This window comes from Pan troglodytes, chromosome 10 (genome assembly GCF_028858775.2).
Source record: "Pan troglodytes isolate AG18354 chromosome 10, NHGRI_mPanTro3-v2.0_pri, whole genome shotgun sequence".
In the NCBI taxonomy this organism is placed as follows: Eukaryota; Metazoa; Chordata; class Mammalia; order Primates; family Hominidae; genus Pan; species Pan troglodytes.
In genome coordinates, this window is record NC_072408.2 from 124,872,482 (window position 1) to 124,896,501 (window position 24,020).

Genomic DNA, 24,020 nt, shown 5'->3' on the forward strand with positions numbered 1-24,020 from the left:
AATCAAGAAGATTTCTTATTTTTCCCAACTTCAGCCCTCACTGAATAGGAAACACTAGATTCTTTGCAACCCCATTAGTAATATGGAAAATTACAGCTTGGTGAAGTAATGAGGTGATGGTGTGGTAACCGCAGAGATGCTGCCACAAATTGCTTCAGATGATGGTATCTCGTGCTGGGTTTATTACTCCCCTGCTCCTTGGGCAGGTGACCATATTGTCCCAGGCATCTACCATTTCATGTCCCCTTACAGCAGGTAGACAAATGTTTTTCCTTTTCTGAAATGCCCTCATTCTGCTCTACTTACCAAAATCTCTCCCCTTCCTCATTTTGGAAGACCCAGGTAAAGTCCTCTCCCTCCTGCTAAAGACCTAAATTAATGATTGCATTTAGAGTCCATGCTATAGTTTATTTATCACCAGCTCACTAGCTTGCCTACCCAGCCAGACTTTGCATTTCAGACTATACATTTCTTTTTTTTTTTCTTTTTCGGGATGGAGTCTTGCGCTGTTGCCCAGGCTAGAGTGCAGTGGCGCAATCTTGGCTCACTGCAACCTCCACCTCCTGGGTGCAAGCAATTCTTCTGCCTCAGCCACCCAAGTAGCTGGGACTACAGGCATGCGCCACCACATCTGGCTAATTTTTGTATTTTTAGTAGAGACATGGTTTCAACATGTTGGCCAGGCTGGTCTCGAATGCCTGGCCTCAGGTGATCCAACCACCTCGGCCTCCCAGAGTGCTGAGATTATAGGCATGAGCCACTGTTGTGCCCGGCCTGGACTGTGCATTTCTTCTTCTTCTTTTTTTTTTTTTTTTTTTGAGACAGAGTTTCATTCTTGTTGCCCAGGCTGGAGTGCAATGGCACAATCGCGGCTCACCACAACCTCCGCCTCCCAGGTTCAAGCAATTCTCCTGCTTCAACCTCCCAAGCAGCTGGGATTACAGGCATGCGCCACCACAAGTGGCTAATTTTTTGTATTTTTACTAGAGATGGGGTTTCTCCATGTTGGTCAGGCTGGTCTCGAACTCCCGACCTCAGGTGATCCACCCGCCTCGGCCTCCCAAAGGGCTGGGATTACAGGCGTGAGCCACTGCACCCGGCCTGGACTATGCATTTCTTAAGGAAGAAGAATGAATGCCACAGGTCAGTCACCTGCCCAAGGAGCTGTGTTACATTGTCATTTAATCTTCACAAACCCCCTGGTGAAACAAATCAGGAGACTAAGGCTCAGAAAGGGTCAGGGATTTTCTATGGGTACAGGGCTTGGGAATGGCACAGCTGTCATTTGAACCCAGGTCCAGTGGTCTCAATGCCTTTTCCTACTATACCACACTGATGCCTCCAGTGAGAAATAAGCCCAGGGAATGACAGACTTACTGAGAATGGCCCTCCAATACAGGGCAGTAAAGGTAATGTTTTGCTAGGAAAGATGGTCCCAGGTCAATAATATCCTGTCATTTTGAATAGGTAAAGAACTGTTTTTCCATAGGATCATAGAGAAGAGTACTCCGCTCCCACCCGGAATCTCCTTAGGAAATGAAATACACAAGTTCCATTCGGTTCCTTCGCCCCTACTGGGGTTTCCTTTTGGGAGGGGGTTCTGGGCATGCTCATAGTAGTCTTCCAAAACACTGTAAAACTGGCTGGGTGCAGTGGCTCATGCCTATAATCCCGGCACTTTGGGAGGCCGAGGCGGGCAGATCACTTGAGGCCAGGAGTTCGAGACTAGCCTGGGCAACATGGTGAAACCGTGTCTCTACTAAAAATACAAAAATTAGCCAGGCGTGATGGTGCGCACCTGTAATCCCAGCTACTCGGAAGGCTGAGGCAGGAGAATGGCCTCAACCTGGGAGGTAGGGATTGCAGTGAGCTGAGATTGCACCACTGCACTCCAGCCTGAGCAAGAGAGAGATTCTGTCTCAAAAAGAAAAAGAAAAAAAGAAAAAAAAACTTAAGACTATGACTGATTCTTTCTTTTAGCTCTTTTTAGAAAATTAAATAAAACAAATGCATGAATGACTGGCTCAAAATGTACACATTGTCTTTCTGTCTCAATGACAGACCTGCAATGTGTCCAGCCCTGAGGTTTGGCGCTGTAAAAGAACACAGACTTTGGAATTGATTAGACCTGGACCTGAAGGAAGGCACTGCTGCTTTCTTCTGGAATGAGCTTGCAGAAATTACTTCACTGAGCCTCCATCCCCTTATCTGGAAAATGGAGATGTCACCACCACCCTGAGGAGATGATGAAAGGGTTTATAAGAATACCTGATGAAATCCCTAGGCCAGTGTCTAGCACATCGTAGGTCCTCAATGGTAGTTGCTATTATTGTTCTTAGGAAAGGAAGGGAACAAAACAGAAGTGAAGACAGATGCGGGAATGGGTGTTTGGTTTGATTCTAGGGAACACTCACCTGAAAGTGTTTCCTACTGAAGAGAGAAAGGAAAAATCATTAATATCCAGTAACATCCACTTCAACCTGACAGATTCTTAATCAGGCAAACATTTACTAGAGGAACAAATAAGAAAACTGACTCAATATGACAGGTGATAGGGTGTCCCGGGATGGTACTTAGGTGACTTATTACTGTATATCTTGACCCAGCAAAGAAGCCCAGAGAACAGAACTTCAGGTGGGAGCATGACAGGGGCCATCCTTCCCCATCCCGCACCTTTTCAAAAGTCTGGACAAGAAGCTAAAGGACCCGGGGAGCCCTTACCTTTCCAGCAGAACACAGGGCTATAATACAACAGAAGCCCTGAGATAATGGCCAGTCCCAGCAGAAGGAGGCTCACAATGGTTCCCACAATCCCCCCGATATTTAAAGGTTCTGTAAAGACAAATCACACCAGTGATTCTTCCATCAGATGTGAGTGCAATTAGAACAACACCTCCCTTTCTCTGCGTGGATCCAGTTCTTGTCTTGATTCCTGACCCTGGGTAAGGCTTATGACCTGTCTGTAATGCCAGATAAATATTTTATCACCCAACCTCAGAGAGTTTGTGGGGATCAGATGGAGCAGGGAATGTGAACAAACAATGGAAAGTTAAAATCTCTCTGTCTACCAAACATTGAGACTATTTCTAAGGCCACGGTAAGTTAAGAGTGTGAGAGTTATCAATGCCATGATAAACAGAGTGATCAACGGAACAGAACAGAGAGTCCAGGAACGGGTCCACACGTAAATATAATTGATATATGACAGGGTCTTGAGCAAAGGAAGCACTATTTAAGAATTGGTACTAGAGCCCGGGCGCAGTGGCGCATGCCTGTAATCCCAGCACTTTGGGAGGCTGAGGAGGGCGGATCACCTGAAGTCGGGAGATCGAGACCAGCCTGACCAACATGTTAAAACCCCGTCTCTACTAAAAATACAAAATTAGCCAGGTGTGGCGGTGCACGTCTGTAATCCCAGCTACTTGGGAGGCTGAGGCAGGAGAATCACTTGAACCCGGGAGGTGGGCGTTGCGGTGAGCCAAGATCGCGCCATTGCACTCCAGCCTGGGCAACAAGAGCGAAATTCCATCTCAAAGAAAGAAAGAGGGCCGGGCGCGGTGGCTCACGCCTGTAATCCCAGCACTTTGGGAGGCCGAGGCAGGCAGATCACGAGGTCAGGTGGTCGAGACCATCCTGGCTAACACAGTGAAACCCCATCTCTACTAAAAATACAAAAAATTAGCTGGGCGCAGTGGCGGGCGCCTGCAGTCCCAGCTACTTGGGAGGCTGAGGCAGGAGAATGGCATGAACCCAGGAGGCGGAGCTTGCAGTGAGCCAAGATCGCACCACTGCACTCCAGCCTGGGTGACAGAGCAAGACTCCGTCTCAAAAAAAAAAAAAAAAAGAAAGAAAGAGGAGGGGAGGGGAGGGAAAGAAAAGAAGGAAGGTAGGAAAGGGAAAAGGGAGAAGGGAAAGGGAGAAGGGAAGGGAAGAAAGAGGCCAGGTGTGGTGGCTCATGCTTGCAATCTCAACACTTTGGGAGGCTGAGATGGGAGGCTCACTTGAGGCCAGGAGTTCAAGACCAACCTGGTCAACACAGTGCGACCTCATCTGTATAAAAAAAAAAATAAAAAGAAATAAGTATAGACATATATAGTAAAACTTAAAATTCAGGACCATGGTTACCTTTCAAGAGAGGCCCAAGATGAGACTAGGCCTACAGGGAGGGTTCCCAGGTAAAATTCAGTATGCCCAGTGAAATTTGGATTTCAGATAAACAATGAATAGTTTTTTAGTGTAAGTATGTCCCATGAAATATTTGGGACACACTTATACTTAAAAAAAAGTATTTATTTTTCTAAACTCAAATTTAAGCAGGCATCCTGTTTTTAAAGTTCTATTGCTATTTTCTTCTTTTTGAAGTGGATTCTCGCTCTGTCACCGAAGCTGAAGTGCAGTGGCGTGATCTCGGCTCACTGCAACCTTCGCCTCCCAGATTCAAGCAATTCTGCCTCAGCCTTCCGAGTAGCTGGGATTACAGGCACCTGCCACCATGCTCAGCTAATGGTCTCGAACACCCAACCTCAGGTGATCTGCCCATCTCAGCCTCCCAAGTAATTTTGTATTTTTAGTAAAGACGGGGTTTCACCATACTAGCCAGGCTGGTCTCGAACTCCTGGCCTCAAGTGATCCACCCGCCTCGGCCTCCCAAAGTGCTGGGATTACAGGCGTGAGCCACTGTGCCCAGCCCTATCGTTGTTTCCAAATCTGGCCCTGAGACATACAAGTAACCTAATGCATGTTGGTACTATTCTGTATCCTCAGTGGGATGATAGTTTCTTAGGTGTTCATTTTGCTGTTATGCTTTACAACTGACATACACTAGATATCTGTTCGTTGGTGTGTATAGATATTATGTAATTTTTGCTACCTATGGAAATATTAGTGAGTTTAGGGTTGGATAATTTCTTCCAGCCACCTTGTCAAGTCATAAGCAAGCAGATATGCCTTCTCCCAGTTGGCAGTGACCCACGTGTAGGGAGGCACCAGGCTGTCCTCATGCTGATGCTGGGTGCTCTGAAGCTCTGAACCCTCCTCCTTCAGGCCCAGTTCTACCACTCACCTTTCACACTCAGCCAGATTTCCACCTCCCTCACCCCTACAGGGCTGTCAGCTCGGCAGACGTAGTAGCCCTCATCCAGGTCCTGGGAGCAGTTGTGGATGGTGAGGGTGGAGTTCTGGCCATCCTGGGTAATGAGATGGCGGCTGCTGGGCTGGATGACCACCTCGGGCTGGGTAAGGTTCCTCAACCACAGGATCTTGGCAGGGGGGTAGGCCCCAGACACCTGGCATGTAAGCGTCACATTGCCCCCAATGAAGCAAGTCTTCATGGGCTCAGAGAGAAGGGAGGGACCCCCTGGTGATCAGAAGGTAAACAAAGACAAATGTTTAAAGAGATTCAAGTCATGGCCTGAGATCTGCAGGAAAACTGCAGTAGTTTTTTTTGTTTGTTTGTTTGTTTGTTTTTTTGAGATGGAGGTTTTGCTCTGTTGCCCAGGCTGGAGTGCAGTGGTGCGATCTCAGCTCACTGCAACCTCTGCCTCCCTCCCAGGTTCAAGCAATTCTCCTGCCTCAGCCTCCCGAGCTGGGATTACAGGCATGCGCCACCACACCTGGCTAATTTTTGTATTTTTAGTAGAGACAGGGTTTCACCATGTTGCCCAGGCTGGTCTCAAACTCCCAACCTCAGGTGATTTGCCCATCTCAGTCTCCCAAAGTGCTGGGATTACAGGCGTGAGCCACCGCATCCGGCCCCAGTCCCCTTTATCTGTGATTTCACTTTCTGAGGTTTCAGTTACCATGGTTGACTACAGTCCAAAAATATTAAATGGAAAATTTCAGAAATGAACAATTTTTTTTTTTTTTTTGAGATGGAGTCTCACTTTGTCGCCCAGGCTGGAGTGCAGTGATGCAATCTCAGCTCACTGCAATCTCCGCCTCCTGAATTCAAGAGATTTTCCTGCCTCAGCCTCCCAAGTAGCTGGGATTACAGGCATGAGCCACCACGCCCACCTAATTTTTGTATTTTTAGTAGAGACGGGGTTTCACCATATTGGCCAGGCTAGTCTCAAACTCCTGACCTCAGGTGATCCACTTGCCTCAGCCTCCCAAAGTGCTAGGATTACAGGCGTGAGCCACTGTGCCCGGCCAATTCATAAATTTTTTATTTTTTCTTTTCTTGCAGTACTTTTAAGTATATTCACAATTTCCTAAGTTTTAAACTGCACATTGTTCTGAGTCGTGTGACGAAATCTCACACCATCTGCATGAGCCTTTCTTCATCACAAGAAGGCTGAGTAGATATTTTGAGAGAAAGATCACATTCGCATACCTTTTATGACAGTATAGTTATATTGTCTATTTTTTATTAGTTACTATTGTTAATCTCTTATTGTGCCTAATGTATAAATTAACCTTATCATAAGTATTTATGTATAAGAAAAAGCATAGTGTATATATATGTATATATGTATATGTATATATGTGTGTATATATGTATATATATATGTATATGTGTGTGTATATATATGTGTGTGTGTATATATATATGTGTGTGTGTGTGTGTGTATATATATATATATATATAGGGTTCAGTGCTACCCATGGTTTCAGGCATCCACTGGGGATCTAGGAACATATCCCTCATGGATAAGGCAGGAACACTACATTTCCTTCCTAATGAAGCAACTCCAGAAATTTCTTTTTTTCTTTTTTTGTTTTTGAGACAAGGTCTCGCTCTGTCACCCAGGCTGGAGTGCAGTGCCGTGATCTTGGCTCACTGCAACCTCTGCCTCCCAGGTTCAAGTGATTCTCATGCTTCAGCCTCCCAAGTAGCTGGGATTACAGGTGCCCGCCACCATGCCTGGCTAATTTTTGTACTTTTAGTAGAAACAGGGTTTCACCATGTTGGTCAGGCTGGTCTTGAACTCCTGACCTCAAATGATCCGTCCACCTTGGCCTCCCAAAGTGCTGGGATTACAGGCATGAGCCACCGCGCCTGGCCAACTCCAGAAATTTCTGCACCACACCTCGTCTTACATCATAATAAGCCTAAGATTACTAAGCATTTACTGTGGGCAAGGCACTATTACACGTATTAACCCAATTCACTCTCACAGCAACCCTGTTATTATGCCCATTTTGCAGATAAGGAAACTGAGGCACAGAGAAAGTTAAGTAATTTGCTGAATGCTACAGAACTAAATAGGCAATGCAGCTCGGATTCAGAGTGATCAACTGTCCCAGTCTGCCCAGGACGTGGAGTATTCCCAGAATGAGGAGTTTTCAGTCCTAAAACCAGGAGAGTTCTGCGCAAACCAGGATAAACTGGCTACTGTATCCATAAGCCTTCCTTCTATGCTATACACTTCTACACATAAAAACTGTACTGATCGTATAAAAATGGACACATATCTGACAAGGATTTCAAGGGGACAAGAGGGCAGCTGTATTTGTTTCCAATTGCTGATGTAATAGATTGTGACAAACTTAGTGGCTTAAAGCACATTTATTCTCTTAACAGTTGTGGAGGCCAGGAGTCTATCTTACAAGGTTAACATCAAGATGTTGGCAGAGCTGGTTCCTTTTGGACGCTCCAGAGCAAGCTTATCCAACCTGCAGCTGCGGGCTAAATTCGGCCCAGGATGGCTTTGAATGTGAGGACATTTTTGTTTATCTGTGTGATGGATATCATGAAAATTATGCACGGTCCCTTTTTTTTTTTTTTTGGCTCATCACCTATCGTTAGTGTTAGTGTTTGTGTGAAATCCATTCCCATGATCCAATTACCTCCCACCAGGTCCCTCTGCCAATATTTGGAGTTACAATTCAACATGAGATTTGGGTGGGGACACAGAGCCAAACCATATCATGGTGTTTCGCTGTGTTGCCCAGGCTGGTCTCAAACTCCTGGGCCCAAGCAATATGCCCGTCCTTGGCCTCCCAAAGTGCTGGGATTACAGTCATGAGCTACCACATCTGACTGATCCTGGCGCTTCTGATCTCTCTTACCTTTCCCTTTTTTTTGTTTTGAGACAGAGTTTCACTCTGACACCCAGGCCTGGAGTGACCGCTCACTGCAGCCTCAACCTCCTAGGTGCAAGCAATACTCTCACATCAGCCTCCCCAGTAGCTGGGATTATAGGTGCATACCACCATGCCCAGCTACTTTATTTATTTTTTATTGTTTGTAGAAACAAGGTCTGTGTTGCCCAGGCTGGTCTCGAATTCCTAGCCTCAAGCTATCCTCCTGCCTCTGACTCCCAAAGTGCTGGGATTACAGGCGTGAGCCACCACGCCCGGCCTTCTCCCTTCTTACAAAGAAAGACACCAGTCATTGGATTACAGCCTACTCTAATCCACTATGACCTTATCTTAACTTGATTCCATCTGCAAAGACTCTTTCTGAATAAAGTCACCCTAGGTATTAGGGTTTGGACTTGAACGTATCTATTGGGGGGACACAACTGAACCCCCAACCTCCATCCAGCTTTATCAGTACTTTACACACGATGCCCCGGCCACACTGGTCTTCTCTCTCTCGGGTCCTCAAATACCAAGTTTGTTTCCACCTCAGGGCCTCTGCATTTGCTGTTGCCTCTGCCAGGAACACTCAGCCCACAGATCTTCACCTAGCCAGCTCCTTCTCATTCTAAGGATAGATTATTACCATCTCACGGAGACCTCCCTGCCACCCTAGGAAAAGTGCCCCTTTTCTTATAAAGGCCTCCCTTTTATATATACCATTTTATTATCCTCATAATCATTATCATATCTGGACCTATCTTACTTGTTTTTGTACTTTCTGTCTTCCTTCTACCCCCATGCCACCCAGGATATAAGCTCTGTGAAAGAGGAATGTTTGTGGTTTTAATATGTACAGACATTCTCTGACACTCTTCCCTTCAAAAAGTGGTGCCTAATTCTTCCCAGCCCTCTTCAACGTGGGCTGGACTTATTTCTAAGACACAGAGTGTGGCAGAAGGGATCCCATGTAACTCCTGAGGCTAGGTCATAGAAAGGATAGCATCAGCTTGACTCACTCCATCTTGGATCATTTGCTCTGAGGGAAGCCATCCGCCATGTTGGAAGGACACTCAAGCAGCCTTATGGAGAATCCCACATGGAGAAGAAATAGTTGCCAGGCATGGGAGTGAGGACTTCAAAAGTAGATCTTTCAGATGATTTCAGCCCTGCAACCTTCAATTCTTCCGGCTGACACCCCAGACATACAGAGCCAAGACAAACCATCCCCAATGCCCACTGTGCCCTCTCTGAATTCCTGACCCACAGAAATCGTCAGATAATAAATGGTTATTCTTGTTTTAAGCCACTATGTTTGAGAGTAATTTGTTACATAACTAGAAGCTATAGTTTGAATGTTTGTCCCCTCCAAATCTCATGTTTAAATTTGATCCTCAGTGTTGGAGGTAAGGCCTAATGGAAGGTGTTTGGGTAAGTGAATTCTCATTCTATTAGCTTACTGCAAAAGTAATTACAATTTTTGTCATTATTTTCTTTTTTTGAGATGGAGTCTCGCTCCATCGCCCAGGCTGGAGTGCAGTGGTGCGATCTCGGCTCACTGGAAGCTCCGCCTCCTGGGTTCACGCAGTTCTCCTGCCTCAGCCTCCCGAGTAGTTGGCCACCACGCCCAACTAATTTTTGTATTTTTAGTAGAGATGGGGTTTCATCATGTTGGCCAGGCTGGTCTCAGACTCCTGACCTCAAGTGATCCACCTGCCTCAGCCTCCCAAAGTGCTGAGATTACAGGTGTGAGCTACCACGCCCAGCCACTGCTGGTTGTTAAAAAGAGTTTGGCACCTCCCTTCTCTCTCTTGCTTCCTCTCTCACTATGGAACTCTGCATAAGCTGGCTCCCCTTTACCTTCTGTCATGAGCAGAAGCAGCCTGACGCTCTCACCAGAAGCCAAGCAGATGCTGGTGCCATGTTTCTTGCACAGCCTACGGAACTATGAGCAAATAAAGTAATTTTCAGCTAGGTGCGGTGGCTCACACCTATAATCCCAGCACTTTAGGAGGCCGAGGCAGGTAGATCACTTGGGGTCAGTTCGAGACCAGCCTGGCCAACATGGTGAAACCCCATTTCTACTAAAAATACAAAAATTAGCCAGGCATGATGGTGCACGCCTGTAGTCCCAGCTACTCAAGAGGCTAAGGCAGGAGAATTGCTTGAACCTGGGAGGCAGAGGCTGTAGTGAGCCAAGATCATGCCACTGCACTCCAGTCTGGGCAACAGAGCGAGACTCTGCCTAAAAAAAAAAAAAATATATATATATATATATTTTCTTCATAAACTACCCAGCCTCAGGTATTCCTTTACAGCAACAGTAAATGGACAGACACAAACGACGATGAACCTCATATGTCTTGTTCACTGCTCCATCCTCAGCACGTAGAAACTGTACCTGGCACATAGCAGGGGCTCAATTAGTATCTGTCAAGTGGAAAATAGCTGGGACTAGAATGAAGAAGCTTGAGCTAAGCATCTCTAAAATTTGAAAAAAGTGAAACATAAAGAAAAAGAAGGCCGGGCGCGGTGGCTCACGCCTGTAATCCCAGCACTTTGGGAGGCCGAGGCGGGCAGATCACGAGGTCAGGAGATCGAGACCATCCTGGCTAACACGGTGAAACCCCGTCTCTACTAAAAATACAAAAAATTAGCCGGGCGTGGTAGCGGGCGCCTGTAGTCCCAGCTACTCGGGAGGCTGAGGCAGGAGAATGGCGTGAACCCGGGAGGCGGAGCTTGCAGTGAGCCGAGATCGCGCCACTGCACTCCAGCCTGGGCGACAGAGCGAGACTCCGTCTCAAAAAAAAAAAAAAAAAAAAGAAAAAGAAAAAGAAAGGGAGAAAGGGAAGGAATTCAGTCCACCCTGACATCCGGGGATTTCTTCCTCAGAAGAACTCTCAAATGCTTCTCCTAGGAGAAAGGAAGGCAGGGAAACTCCAACCCCAAGACAAAGCAAAACAGACTCACTGATCTGCACCATGCAGCTGGCGCCCGACTCTGGCCCAACTATGTGGCTTGTAACACACTTGAACTTCTTGCCATCCGACAGCTGGGACTCGCTCAGCATTTCCACCCCCAGCTTTGACTTCCCCACGATTACACCTCCTGGCTCTTCTATCCACAGGAAGTCAGGGTCAGGGTATCCCCCATCCCAGCGACAGGTAAGCTGCAGCATGAACGATCCTGATGCCATCTGTGCCCAGCACTGGGGAGCTGATGGAGGGGGGTCTGCAAAACACCAGAGGAGAGCATGGGCTGAATCACAGACTCTAGGATCAGCCACTGGACTGGCTCTAAGGATGGCAGAACCAGGGTCTCAGAGAGACATCAACCCCAGTTAGTGTTAGCATCTAATAGCTCCTAGCACAAATTCATGCCTGACAACAGTCAGGCTTCCTCTGTTGGGTGTTAAATTTCCGACCTGGGTCTCATTCGCCTTTGCATTTCTTTCTTTCTTTCTTTGTTTTTGAGATGGAGTTTCACTCTTGTTGCCCAGGCTGGAGGGCAGTGGTGCAATCTCGGCTCACTGTAACCTCGACCTCCCAGGTTCAAGCAATTCTCCTGCCTCAGCCTCCCAAGTAGCTGGGATTACAGGCATGCGCCACCACACCCTGCTTATTTTTGTATTTTTAGTAGAGACGAGGTTTTGCCATGTTGGTCAGGCTGCTCTTGAACGCCTGACTTCAGGTGATCCACCTGCCTCAGCCTTCCAAAGTGTTGGGATTATAGGCGCGAGCCACTGCGTCTCGCCTCGCTTTTGCATTTCTTATTTATTTTTTCTTTTTTTTTTTTTTAATAGAGACAGGGTTTTGCCATGTTGGCCAGGATGGTCTGGAACTCCTGGCCTCAGGTGATCCACCCGCCTCAGCCTCCCAAAGTGCTGAGATTACAGACGTGAGCTACCGCGCCCAGCCTCACTTTTGCATTTCTAATTTATTTTTTCATTTTTTTTTTTTTAAATAGAAACAGAGTTTTGCCATGTTGCCCAGGATGGTCTGAACTGCTGGCCTCAGATGATCCACCTGCCTCGGCCTCCCAAAGTGCTGAGATTATAGACGTGAGCCACCACGCTCAGCCCCACTCTGCATTTCTACAGTGGTTTTCGTCCAAGATATTTGTGTATGGGAGCGTTTGGTTGGTGTTTCCCCACTCCTGAGATAAAGATTCACGGGCTACTTGTTCATAACAGTGCTAGAGGGCCCGGTGCCTATGACAGCCACACAAGTCCACAAAAAGAATGTATACAGATGGATGGATGAACAAGTAAATTGTGGTGCATCCATGCAAGGAATGGACTATTATTCAGCCATTAAAAGGAATGGATTACTGATACATGCCTCAATATAGATGAACCTCAAAAACATGAAGCCAGGTGAAAGAAGCCAGACACAAAAAGCCCCACATTGTATGATCCATTCATATGAAGTGTACAGAACAGGCAAACCCACAGGGACAGAATGCGGACTGGGGGTTGTCCAGGTCTGGGGAAAAGAGGGAATGAGCGTGACTGCTTATTGGGTACAGGGTTATTTGGGATGACAAAATGGTTATCTGGGATGACAAAAATGTTTTGGAGGGCCAGGAATGGTGGCTCATGCCTGTAATCCCAGTACTTTAGGAGGCTGAGGTGAGCAGATCACTTGAGCTCAGGAGTTTGAGACTAGCCTGAGTGGGGAGACCCTGTCTCTACTAAAAATAGAAAAATTAGTCGGACGTGGTGGTACCTGCCTGTGGTCCCAGCTACTCTGGAGGCTGAGGTGTGAGAACTGAATTGCTTGAACCTGGAAGGTGGAGGCTGCAGTGAGCAGAGATCTCGCCACTGCACTCTAGCCTGGGTGACAGAGCGAGACTCAGTCTCAAAAAGAAAAAGAAAAACAAAATGTTTTGGAACCTGATACAGGTGATGGTTGCATAAATGCACTGAATGCCACTGAATTATACATTTTTATTTTTACTTTTTGTTGAGACGGAGTCTCGCCCTGTCGCCCAGGCTGAAGTGCAGTGGCACATCTTGGCTCACTGCAACCTCTGCGTCCCAAGTTCAAGTGATTCTCTGCCTCAGCCTAAGTAGCTAGGATTACAGGCGTGAGCCACTGAGCCCATTCAATTGTACATTGCTAAATGGTTAATGCTATGTACTTTCACCTCATTTTAGGGGAAAGAAAAAAAAAATAATGCATTAGTGTTCTTCCATGGTTCCCAAGCACTCTCCTGCACCCCTGCATAGCAGCAAGCTTCCAGAAGGGATGATTCCCTCCCTGAGTGCAGCAGCCCCAGATATGTGTATTGAGGGAGCCACAGATACATGTTCAGAAGAATCATGCAGCAGGCACCCCCTTAAAGACAAATGGGAGGCCGGGCGCAGTGGCTCACGCCTGTAATCCCAGCACTATGGGAGGCCAAGGCAGGTGGATCACCTGAGGTCGGGAGTTCAAGACCAGCCTGACCAACATGGAGAAACCCCGTCTCTACTAAAAATACAAAATTAGCTGAGCGCAGTGGCCCATGCCTGTAATCCCAGCTACCTCGGGAGGCTGAGGCAGGAGAATCGCTTGAACCCATGAGGTGGAGATTGCGGTGAGGTGAGATCGCAACTTTGCACTCCACCCTGGGCAAGAAGAGGGAAACTCCATCTTAAAAAAAAAAAAAAAAAAAGACAAATGGGAGAGGCACAAATGTGCAGTTCATAAGTTCACAAAGGGTTAAGGGGAAGAAGTGGGGCAGAGGAGTGCTGCTTACGCACAGTAGACCAGGAGCTCGGTGGTCACCTTTCGATGTCTCTTGCTGAGCAGATTCAAGGCCAAACAGGTGTAGTTCCCTTGGAGGTTTGGCGATATCAGTAACAGTGAGAAAAAGTTGACTGTCAGGTTGCGGCCAAAGGACTCACTACTGGAATTCAGGGCCTGGAACCACCATTCAACCATGGGTGGTGGCCTGGAGCTGCTGTTGCAGCTGAAGTCCACCTGGGAGCCCCTGGCTGCGTAGAGGGTGCCGTTGGGGAGTGTGCCGGTGGCCACGATGTGGACCTCAATCTGATAGGGGCCGCCTGGGAATGACAGGGGGAATAGGATGGCATTAATTATGTAAGAGCTCATTCGATTGCCTTACCAACTCTAATATATAAATGAACAGGAAATAGCCAATGAAGAGTATGGTATCTATCTAATACTATGTGACAAATGCTATGCCAAGTGCCCTGATACATTATTTCATTTAATCCTGGGTGACTATGTGAGATTTTTTTAGGGGGATAAATCTTTACAGAACAGCAAAAGTATACACTGCTCCTTTAAAAAACAAAAAACTGTAAGGGCTAGGCACAGTAGCTCATGCCTGTAATCCTAGCACTTTGGGAGGCTGAGGAAGGAGGATCACTTGAGGCCAGGAGTTCCAGACCAACCTGGGAAACATAGTGAGACCCCATTTCTACAAAAAAATTAAAAATTAGGGCCAGCGTGGTGGCTCATGCCTGAATTCCCAGCACTTTAGGAGGCCAAGGCAAGTGGACCACTTGAGGTCAGAAGTTCAAGACCAGCCTGGCCAACATGACGAAACCCTGTCTCTACTAAAAATACAAAAATCAGCTGGGCGTGGTCGCGCATGCCTGTAATCCCAGCTACTAGGGAGGCTAAGGCAGGAGAATCACTTGAACCTGGGAGGTGGATGTTGTAGGGAGCCGATATTGCGCCACTGCACTCCAGCCTAAGCAACAGAGCAAGTCTCCATCTCAAAAAAAAAAAAAAAAAAATCACTGCAAGGGCTAGGCACAGTAGCTCATGACTGTAATCCTAGCATTTTGGGAGGCTGAGGTAGGAGGATCACTTGAGGCCAGGAGTTCCAGACCAACCTAGGAAACATAGCTAGACCCAATCTCTACAAAAAATTTAAAAATTAGGGCCAGCACGGTGGCTCATTCCTGAATTCCTAGCACTTTGGGAGGCCGAGACAGGCAAATCACTTGAGGTCAGGAGTTTGAGACCAGCCTGGCCAACATGACTAAATCATGTCTCTACAAAAAATACCAAAATTAGTTGGGTGTGGTGGCACACACCTGTAATCCCAGCTACTTGGGAGGCTGAGGCACGAGAATTGCTTGAACCTGGGAGGAAGAGGTTTGCAGTGAGCCAAGATCACACCACTACACTCCAGCCTGGGCAACAGAGTGAGACTTCATCTCAAAATAAATAAATAAATAAATAGCCAGGTGTGGTATCATGTGCCTATAGTCCCAGGCGCCCCCAGCAGCTGGGACTACAGGCGTATTCCACCATACCCAGCTAATTTTTGTATTTTTAGTAGAGACAGGATTTCGCCATGTTGCCCAGGCTGGTCTTGGACTCCCAGGTTCAAATGATCCACTCACCTTGGCCTCCCAAAGTGCTGGGATTACAAGTGTGAGCCACCACACCTGGCCAAAAAATTTTTTTTAAGTTTTGCTGGCCAGGCACGGGGGCTCATGCCTGCAATCCTAGCATTTTGGGAAGATGAGGCAAAAGATCACATGAGCCCAGGAGTTCGAGACCAGCCTGGGCAACATGGCAAAACCCCATCTCAAAAAACACCAAAGAATTTGCCAGGTGTGGTGGTGCAGGTAAGTAGTCCCAGCTATTCGGGAGGCTGAGGTGGGAGGATCACTTCAGCCCAGGAGGTGGAGGTTGCAGTGAGCTGTGATTGTGCCAGTACACTCCAGCCTGGGTGACACAATGAGACCCTCCCTATCTCAAGAAAAAAAAAGAAAAGGAAAAGCTTTGCCAAATCCTGTTCTAGAACAATCTACAGCTGCTGCCTTCCTGTTCTTTGCTGTCCTCTTTGACATCAGAATTCACTTCTTTCCTTACCCACCACAAATATAGGTTGGCCAGTCAAGAGCTGCAAAAGGTTCATTTACATCTCAGTATCTTGAATTCCTTGCTAACAGGAAAAGTTACCTTATCTTCAGCTATTTACTCTTTAGACCAGCAATTTTATTCGAAAATGACTTCAGAATGCACCACACAGTCTGTGCTAATCAGTTAATGTGTACTTCTCCAATGGGATAAGGTCTGTGGGAAGACTTACAGACTGTGATATCACCTTTATAGGCAAAATCAACAACCCACTTTCTCTTGATCTCCCTAGTGACTGCCATGCAAAGAGTCCATCCCAGAGATCTGCAGGCTCCTATAAGCACCAATCTCTGCTACAGATAAGCTTGGCAGGCCAGGCACGGTGGCTCATCCTGTAATCCCAGCGCTTTGGGAGGCGGAGGTGGGTGGATCACTTGAGGTCAGGAGTTTGAGACCCGCCTGGCCAACATGGTGAAACCCCATCTCTACTAAAAATACAAAAATCAGCTGGGCGTGGTAGAGCATGCCTGTAATCCCAGCTACTCAGGAGGCTGAAGCAAGAGAATCACTTAAACAAGGTCAGGAGATCGAGACCATCCTGGCTAACACGGTGAAACCCCGTCTCTACTAAAAATACAAAAAATTAGCAAGGCGTGGTGGCGGGCGCCTGTAGTCCCAGCTAGTCTGGAGGCTGAGACAGGAGAATGGTGTGAACCCGGGAGGCGGAGCTTGCAGTGAGCCGAGATCGCGCCACTGCACTCCAGCCTGGGCAACAGAGTGAGACTCCGTCTCGAACAAACAAACAAAAACAGATAAGCTTGGCAAGACCTAAATTAATCAATCCCTGGGCAAGAATCACCCCACCTTCTGACCAGGCACAAACAAGTTTTCTTCGGTGTACCCAGCATTCTCTTTCCCTAGGGGCCTACACTGTGAGAAGACATAGCGACACCACCACCAACACAGACAAAGCGCTGTTGGTGGGTCCATATCAGACAGGTCCATCAGCCAGGAAACATGGATCTTTCCTGAGATTCCCTTTCTTGGAAGTTTGGACCGAAGGCCACATCACTGGCTAGAGAGGAGCTCCCCATCCCCCAAACCCAACTGAATCCTAAGCCTCTTGGAGGTAGACACAGACCAGCTTCCTCATTGCTCACGTGCGAGCTGGTTCCATTGTTCCCCAAACACTTGTTTGGCCTGAGAAAAACAGACACAGGGAGAGCCTGGCACTGTGTGCCATGAAATCTGACTGGGGTCTTTCATGGGCTGATTTATCTCTCGATAGCTAAGCTCCTCAAATGCATACATAAGAGACAATATCTTTAAGAAAAAGAAAAACACAAAGTTGGCTGGGCACGATGGCTCATGCCTGTAATCCCAGCATTTTGGGAGGCCGAGGCGGGTGGATCACCTGAGGTCAGGAGTTCAAGAACAGCCTGGCCAACATGGTGAAACCCTGCCTCTACTAAAAATACAAAAATTAGCCAGGTGTGGTGATGCACGCCTGTAGTCCCAGCTACTTGGGAGGCTGGGGCAGGAGAATCATTTGAACTCGGGAGGCAGAGGTTGCAGTGAGCCGAGATCACGCCACTCCTGGGCAACAGAGCGAGACTTCGTCTCAAAAAAAAAAAAAAAAAGTTGGGTCCAGGCATGATGGCTCATGCCTGTAATCCCAGCACTTTGGGAGCCCAAGGCGTGTGGATCACCTGAGGTCAGGAGTTCAAGACCCAGCCTGGCCAACATGGTGAAACCCTGTCTTTTCTAAAAATACAAAGAATTAGCCAGGCGTGATGGCAAATGTGTGTAATACCACCTACTTGGGAGGCGAGGCAGGAGAATCGCTTGAACCCGGGAGGCAGAGGTTGCAGTGAGCTCAGATTGCACCATTGCACTCCAGCCTGGGCAACAAGAGCGAAACTTTGTCTCAAAAAAAAAAAAAGCACAAAGTCAGCTGGGCACGGTGGCTCACCTCTGTAATCCCAGCACTTTGGGAGGCGGAGGCAGGCGGATCACTTGAGGTCAGGAGTTCAAGACCACCCTGGGCAATATGGCAAAACAAAACCCTGTCTCTACTAAAAACACAAAAATTATTCAGGCGTGGTAGTGGGTACCTGTAATCCCAGCTACTTGGGAGGCTGGGGCAGGAGAATAGCTTGAACCCAGGAGGCAGAGGCTGCCATGAGCCGAGATCATGCCAGTGTGGGTGACCAAGTAAAGCTGCGTCTCAAAAAAAAAAAGTGTACCAGGATATGGGAAAGGCTGTGACACCTTCCCTATCTGACCAGCCTGTCTGCAGGTAAACACATGGCTGTTCCAATATCATACCCACTCCAATTTGGAGGTAGCAGGGATGGTTCAATTGATGAAATAAACAGCTGTGTGGCCGGGTGAGATGGATCCTGCCTGTAATCTCAGCATTGTGGGAGGCTGACACGGGAGAATCGCTCGAACCCAGTAGTTCAAGACCAGCCTGAGCAACATAATGAGGCCCTGTCTCTGCAAAAATATTTGTTTAATTAATTAATTTATTTACTTATGTATTTTTTTGAGGTGGAGTCTCACTCTGTCACCCAGGCTGGAGTGCAGTGGTGAAAACTCAGCTCACTGCAAACTCCGCTTCCTGGGTTCAAATGATTCTCCCACATCAGCCTCCTAAGTAGCTGAGATGACAGGCGTGTGTCACCACGCCCAGCTAATTTTTTTGTATTTTTAATAGAAATGGGGTTTCACTATGTTGGCCAAGGCGGTTTCAAACTTCCGACCTCAGGTGATCTGCCCACCTTGGTCTCCCAAAGCGCTGGGATTACAGGCGTGAGCCACCACTCCCAGCCTAAATTTAAAAATTGAAAAAAAAAAAAAGGAAAGAAAGAAAGAAAGAAACGGCCTTGGCAGCCCTTAACTGCTCTGGACCAAGGGATTTCTGTACATTTAGAAGCAGAGTCTCAATCCTAATGGCAAGACCCTTCAACTTCACCTTTCAATTAACAGGGAGCAGTGCATACTCTTGTTGTGGGATGAGTGATGAAATCACACCACGGGTGCCCATTCCAGGCAGGTTGAATTGCCCCGGGCCTACAGAAAACCTGACCTCCTACAAGACAGAGACACCAAATGCCCACCGATGGACAAACAGAGGACCAAGGGGTAAGGAGGGAGAAATCTAGCAACCTCCCTACTTCCATTTCCATGTTTCTACAGCATCTCTGTCCATTCACACATCCCCAGCCACTTGCAGATAACAAACTGTCATATCTTGGAATTTGTTCCCCCTAGATTCCAAGGCCATGTTAGAATGTTTCCAAATTGTTCTCCTTAAGAGAAGGAGGGGGCTGGGCGAGGTGGTTCACATCTGTAAGCCCAGCACTTTGGGAGGCCAAGGAGGGAAGACTGCTTGAGCCCAGGAGTTCAAAACCAGCCTGGGCAATATAGTGAGACCTTGTCTCTACAAAAAAACTAAAAAATTAGCCGAGTGTGGTGGCACACACTATTACTCTCAGCTACTCGGGACGGTGAGATAAAAGAATCACTTGAGCCTAGGAATTCAAGGCTGTAGTGAGCCGAAATCACACCACTGCACTCCAGCCTGGGTGACAGAGTGAGATCCTGTCTCAAAAAAAAAAAAAAAAAGAGAGAGAGAAGGAGGTAAGGTGACTCAGCTAGCAACTACATCAGTGAAAAGATCTGGGCACAAAGAGTCCCTAACCCACAGCAAGACCTGTTCGAAAGACCCAGATGAGGCTGGGCGCGGTGGCTCATGCCTGTAATCCCAGGACTTTGGGAGGCCAAGGCGGGTGGATCATGAGGTTAGGAGTTCAAGACCAGCCTGGCCAACATGGTGAAACCCCGTCTCTACTAAAGATACAAAAAATTAGCCAGGCGTGGTGGCGCACGCCTGTAATCCCAGCTACTCGGGAAGCTAAGGCAGGAGAATCACCTGAACCCGGGAGGCGGAGGCTGCAGTGAGCCGAGCCATTGCACTCCAGCCTGGGCGACAGGGCGAGACCGTGTCTCAAAAAAAAAAAAAAAAAAAAAAGGACCCAGATATAAACTGGTTGATTGTTGAAAACTTGAGATGGACTATCCCACGGGAATCCCATCGCTGGCTTAACCACTGGATCCAGTTCAAGTGTGCTGAGGGCTACATGAGTTTATCTCATTAATGCATAACACAAATCCGTAACTCCTTCTACCGTTACCCTCGATTTCACAGACAATAAAACTAACACTGGAGTTCAAGGGACTTTCCCAAGGTCACACAGACAACAACAGCTAATAGAACGTGGATTTGAACCCAGTCATCTGGACCACTCCGAAATACCACTGCCATCCCAGAAAGAGGCTGAATCAAACCTAATCTATTTTCCTAAATCTACGCAAAAATGAGGGCCAACTCCAATCAGAGATGTCACGCCCTCCCCGCTGGCCACTGTCGGGGAGCAACACAGGCTTCCAAGGCAGAGAGGAGTCTGCTGTTTAGCCCAGGGACCTCCTAAGATGAGAACCAGGAGACCAACCCCAGACGGCTCTGGTGTATTTGAATCAAAGGGTATGTGTCTGGTTTTCACAAACAAGCCCTACATCAGTCAAGGACCCCATGTATTTCCACGTGAAGAAATTTCCATACTATGAATCACAGCACAGTAACTAAGACATGCACAGGACTTCCCTGGAGGGAGTACAAAGTGCCACTGGAATTCAGTGACATTTTTATTCCTTTTTCTTTTTTTTTTTTTTTGTGAGACAGACTCTTGTTCTGTCACCCAGGATGGGGTGCAGTGGTGCCATCTCGGCTCACTGCAACCTCCGCCCTCCCCGGTTGAAGCTTTTCTTGTGTGTCAGCCTCCCACGCATCTGGGATCACAGGTGTGCATCATCACACCCGATTAAGTTTTGTATTTTTAGTAGAGATGGAGTTTCACCATGTTGGCCAGGCTGGTCTCAAACTCCTGACCTCAAGTGATCCACCCGCCTCAGCCTCCCAAAGTGCTGGGATTACAGGCATGAGCCACTGCACCCAGCCATGAGTTCAGTGACATTTTTAAAGTTGCAAGTTCACGTTCATTGTAACAAGACCTTGCCTTTATCTCCCTACAGGGCAATAATGAAACTAATCCATCCTCCAATAAACTTAGCCAATGATTAACAAATCAGTGTCTGATCAAGTCATCATAAACTAAAGAGAGTGATGATAAAGAAACAAAAAGTTGCAATGTCACCTTACCCCACTGTGGATAAAAGATAAGGTTATTCATTGATGAGATGGACAGGAAGTGATGACTAATTATTTTGGGCAGGTGGACTGAGGGAGACCAGCCAGCACTTGCCCGTAGGCTCACAGTGGGAACCAAACAGTGGGGCCAAGATGGGTGACATTTTTTAATGCACCCCCTTCATTCCTGGCATCACCCAGGAATTTATCTATGGCCTCTCCAGACACAGAAACACTGCTGTAATGGACGATGCCCTAATCTTTGAGAATTGGCAGAAACCTTAGACATCACCCAAAACCAAGTGTCCTGGAGGCCTCTCTTTCCTTTATCCTCTACTTCTGATCCAGCAGCGAGTCCTGCTGGTCTCCTTCCAAAATATTTTCCAAACCTGTGCATTTTCACCAAGGCCACTGTCGCCACCCTGTCTGGTCACCGACTCTGTATACCTTCAATTGGCTTCCCTGTTTTATTTCATCAGCTCTTCTTGATACCAAACACATACATTTCCCATGTGCAAATGAAATGGTGCCACACCCCTGCTGGAAGCTCCCGGAGTTTCTCCTGCACACAGAATAAAATCACAACTCCTAGCCAGGCACAATGGCTCACGCCTGTAATCCCACACTTTGGGAGGCTGAGGCGGGCGGATCACCTGAGGTCAGGAGTTCAAGACCAGCCTGGCCAACATGGTGAAAACCCCTTTCTACTAAAAATACAAAAATTGGCCGAGCATGGTGGTGCGAGTCAGCTACCCGGGAGGCTGAGGCAGAAGAATCGCTTGAACACAGGGGGCGGAGGTGGTTGTGAGCCGAGATCATGCCACTGCACTCCAGCCTGGGTGGCAGAGCAAGACTCTATCTCAAAAAAATAAAAAATAAAAAACTAAGGATGTCAGTCAAACTGGGCTAGTGCCCACCCTAATGATGTCTTCTTAACTTGACTGTATCTGCAAAGACCCTATTTCCAAACAAGCTCACATTCGTAGATACCAAAGGTTAGGACTTCCACATATCTTTTTGGGGGACATAATTCAACCCATAGCACAGGTCCTACTTGGCCCCAGTCTGGCCTGGCCTCCCATATTTCACACGGCCTGCCCTCTTACACACGAGGCGAGGCCCCTGCCACGCCGGCCTTCTCCCTATCTGTGAATGCACCACACTCGGCTCAACCTGTCCTGTTCTGCCTGGAAAGAGAATTGGCAGAATTCTTCTCCTTTTATTTTTTCAGAGACAGGGTCTCTCCGTCACCCAGGATGGAGTGCAGTGGTGTGATCATGACTTACTGCAGTTTTGATCTCCTGGGCTCAAGCGATCCTCCCACCTCAGCCCCTCAAAGTGCTGGGATTACAGGGATGAGCCACTGTGCCCAGCCCTACTTACCAATCAGTTTAAATGTCACTACTTCCAGGCCAGATGCAATGGTTCATGTCTGTAATCCCAGCTTTTTGGGGGACCGAGGCAGGTGGATCACTTGTGGTCAAGAGTTCGAGACACGCCTGGCCAACATGGAAAAACCCCATCTCTACTGAAAATACAAAAAAATAGCAGGTTTGGTGGCACACATCTGTAATCCCAGCTACTCAGGTGGCTGAGGCATGAGAATCACTTGAACCCGGGAAGCAGAGGTTGCAGTGAGCCAAGGTGGCGCCACTGTATTCCAGCCTGGGCGACAGAGGGAGAATCTGTCTCAAACAAACAAACAAACAACAACAAAAAAGTCATTACTTCCAAAATCTCCCCTCTGGCCTCCCAAGTTAAAATGTTTCAGGGGCTGGGTACAGTGGCTCACGCCTGTAATCCCAACACTTTGGGAGGTCGAGGCGGGTGGATCACGAGGTCAGGAGATCGAGACCATCCTGGCTAACATGGTGAAACCCCGTCTCTACTAAAAATACAAAAAATTAGCCGGGCGAGGTGGCAGGTGCCTGTAGTCCCAGCTACTCGGGAGGCTGAGGCAGGAGAATGGTGTGAACCCGGAAGGTGGACCTTGCAGTGAGCTGAGATCGTGCCACTGCACTCCAGCCTGGGCAACAGAGCAAGACTCCGTCTCAAAAAAAAAAAAAAGTTTCAGAAAAATCACATTAACTTGTTTCTCATCTGTGTGCCCCACTAGGCTGCTCACTCCTCAAGGGCAGAGACCTTGTCTGCCTTCTTCACACCTGTGGTCCAGTGCCTAGAACAGTGTCTGGCATCAAGCTCTCAATGAATCTATGTTGAATAAAGGAATTAGTAGGTTCTTTATTTTACAGATGAGGAATCTTGGATCCAGAACAGTGATCACATGGGTATTTCCCTATTTTATTATTATTATTATCATTTCTTTTTTTGAGATGGAGTTTCACTCTTGTTGCCCAGGCTGGAGTGCAATGGTGCAATCTCAGCTCACTGCAACCTCCGTCTCCCGAGTTGAAGCGATTCTCTTGCCTCAGCTTCCCGAGTAGCTGGGATTACAGGTGCACACCACCACACCTGGCTAATTTCTTGTATTTTTTGTAGAAATGGGGTTTCACCATGTTAGCCAGGCTGGTCTTGAACTGACCTCAGGTGATCCGCCCGCCTCGGCCTCCCAAAGTGCTGCGATTACAGGCGTGAGCCACCACGTCCAGCCTATTCTTTTTATTTTTATTTTGAGGCAGGATCTCACTCTGTAGCCCAGGGTGGAGTACAGTGGCACCATCTTGGCTCACTGCAACCTCCGTCTCCCAGCTCAAGCGATCCTCCCCACTCGGCCTCCTGAATGGCTGGGACTACAGGTGCATGACACCATGCCCAGCTAATTACTATTTTCTAAATTTTTTGTAGAGATGGGGTCTCACTACATTCCCTAGGCTGGTCTCAGACTCCTGGGCTCAAGCAATCATCCCGTCTCAGCCTCCCAAAATGCTAGGATTATGGGCATGAGCCACCGTACCTGGCCTCCGATGGGTATGTCTACTAAACTACATGCCCCGAAT

General features: G+C 47.6%; 1 protein-coding gene across 5 annotated transcripts in view; it reads right to left on the bottom strand.

Moving 5' to 3' along the window:
- Positions 1-24,020, bottom strand: part of VSIG10 (V-set and immunoglobulin domain containing 10) — a 41,578-nt gene that overhangs the window by 5,023 nt on the left and 12,535 nt on the right. For 2 of the 5 annotated variants that reach the window (XM_063785033.1, XM_016924339.4), the window contains exons 3-7: positions 13,769-14,071; positions 10,993-11,253; positions 5,063-5,356; positions 2,722-2,832; positions 2,415-2,430 (exon numbers count right to left, since the gene is read on the bottom strand). In XM_063785033.1, coding sequence (XP_063641103.1) covers positions 2,415-2,430; positions 2,722-2,832; positions 5,063-5,356; positions 10,993-11,253; positions 13,769-14,071 — 985 coding nt within the window. The remainder of the gene's footprint in view (positions 1-2,414; positions 2,431-2,721; positions 2,833-5,062; positions 5,357-10,992; positions 11,254-13,768; positions 14,072-24,020) is intronic. The other 3 variants (XM_063785036.1, XM_063785035.1, XM_063785034.1) reach the window with 3 other exon arrangements.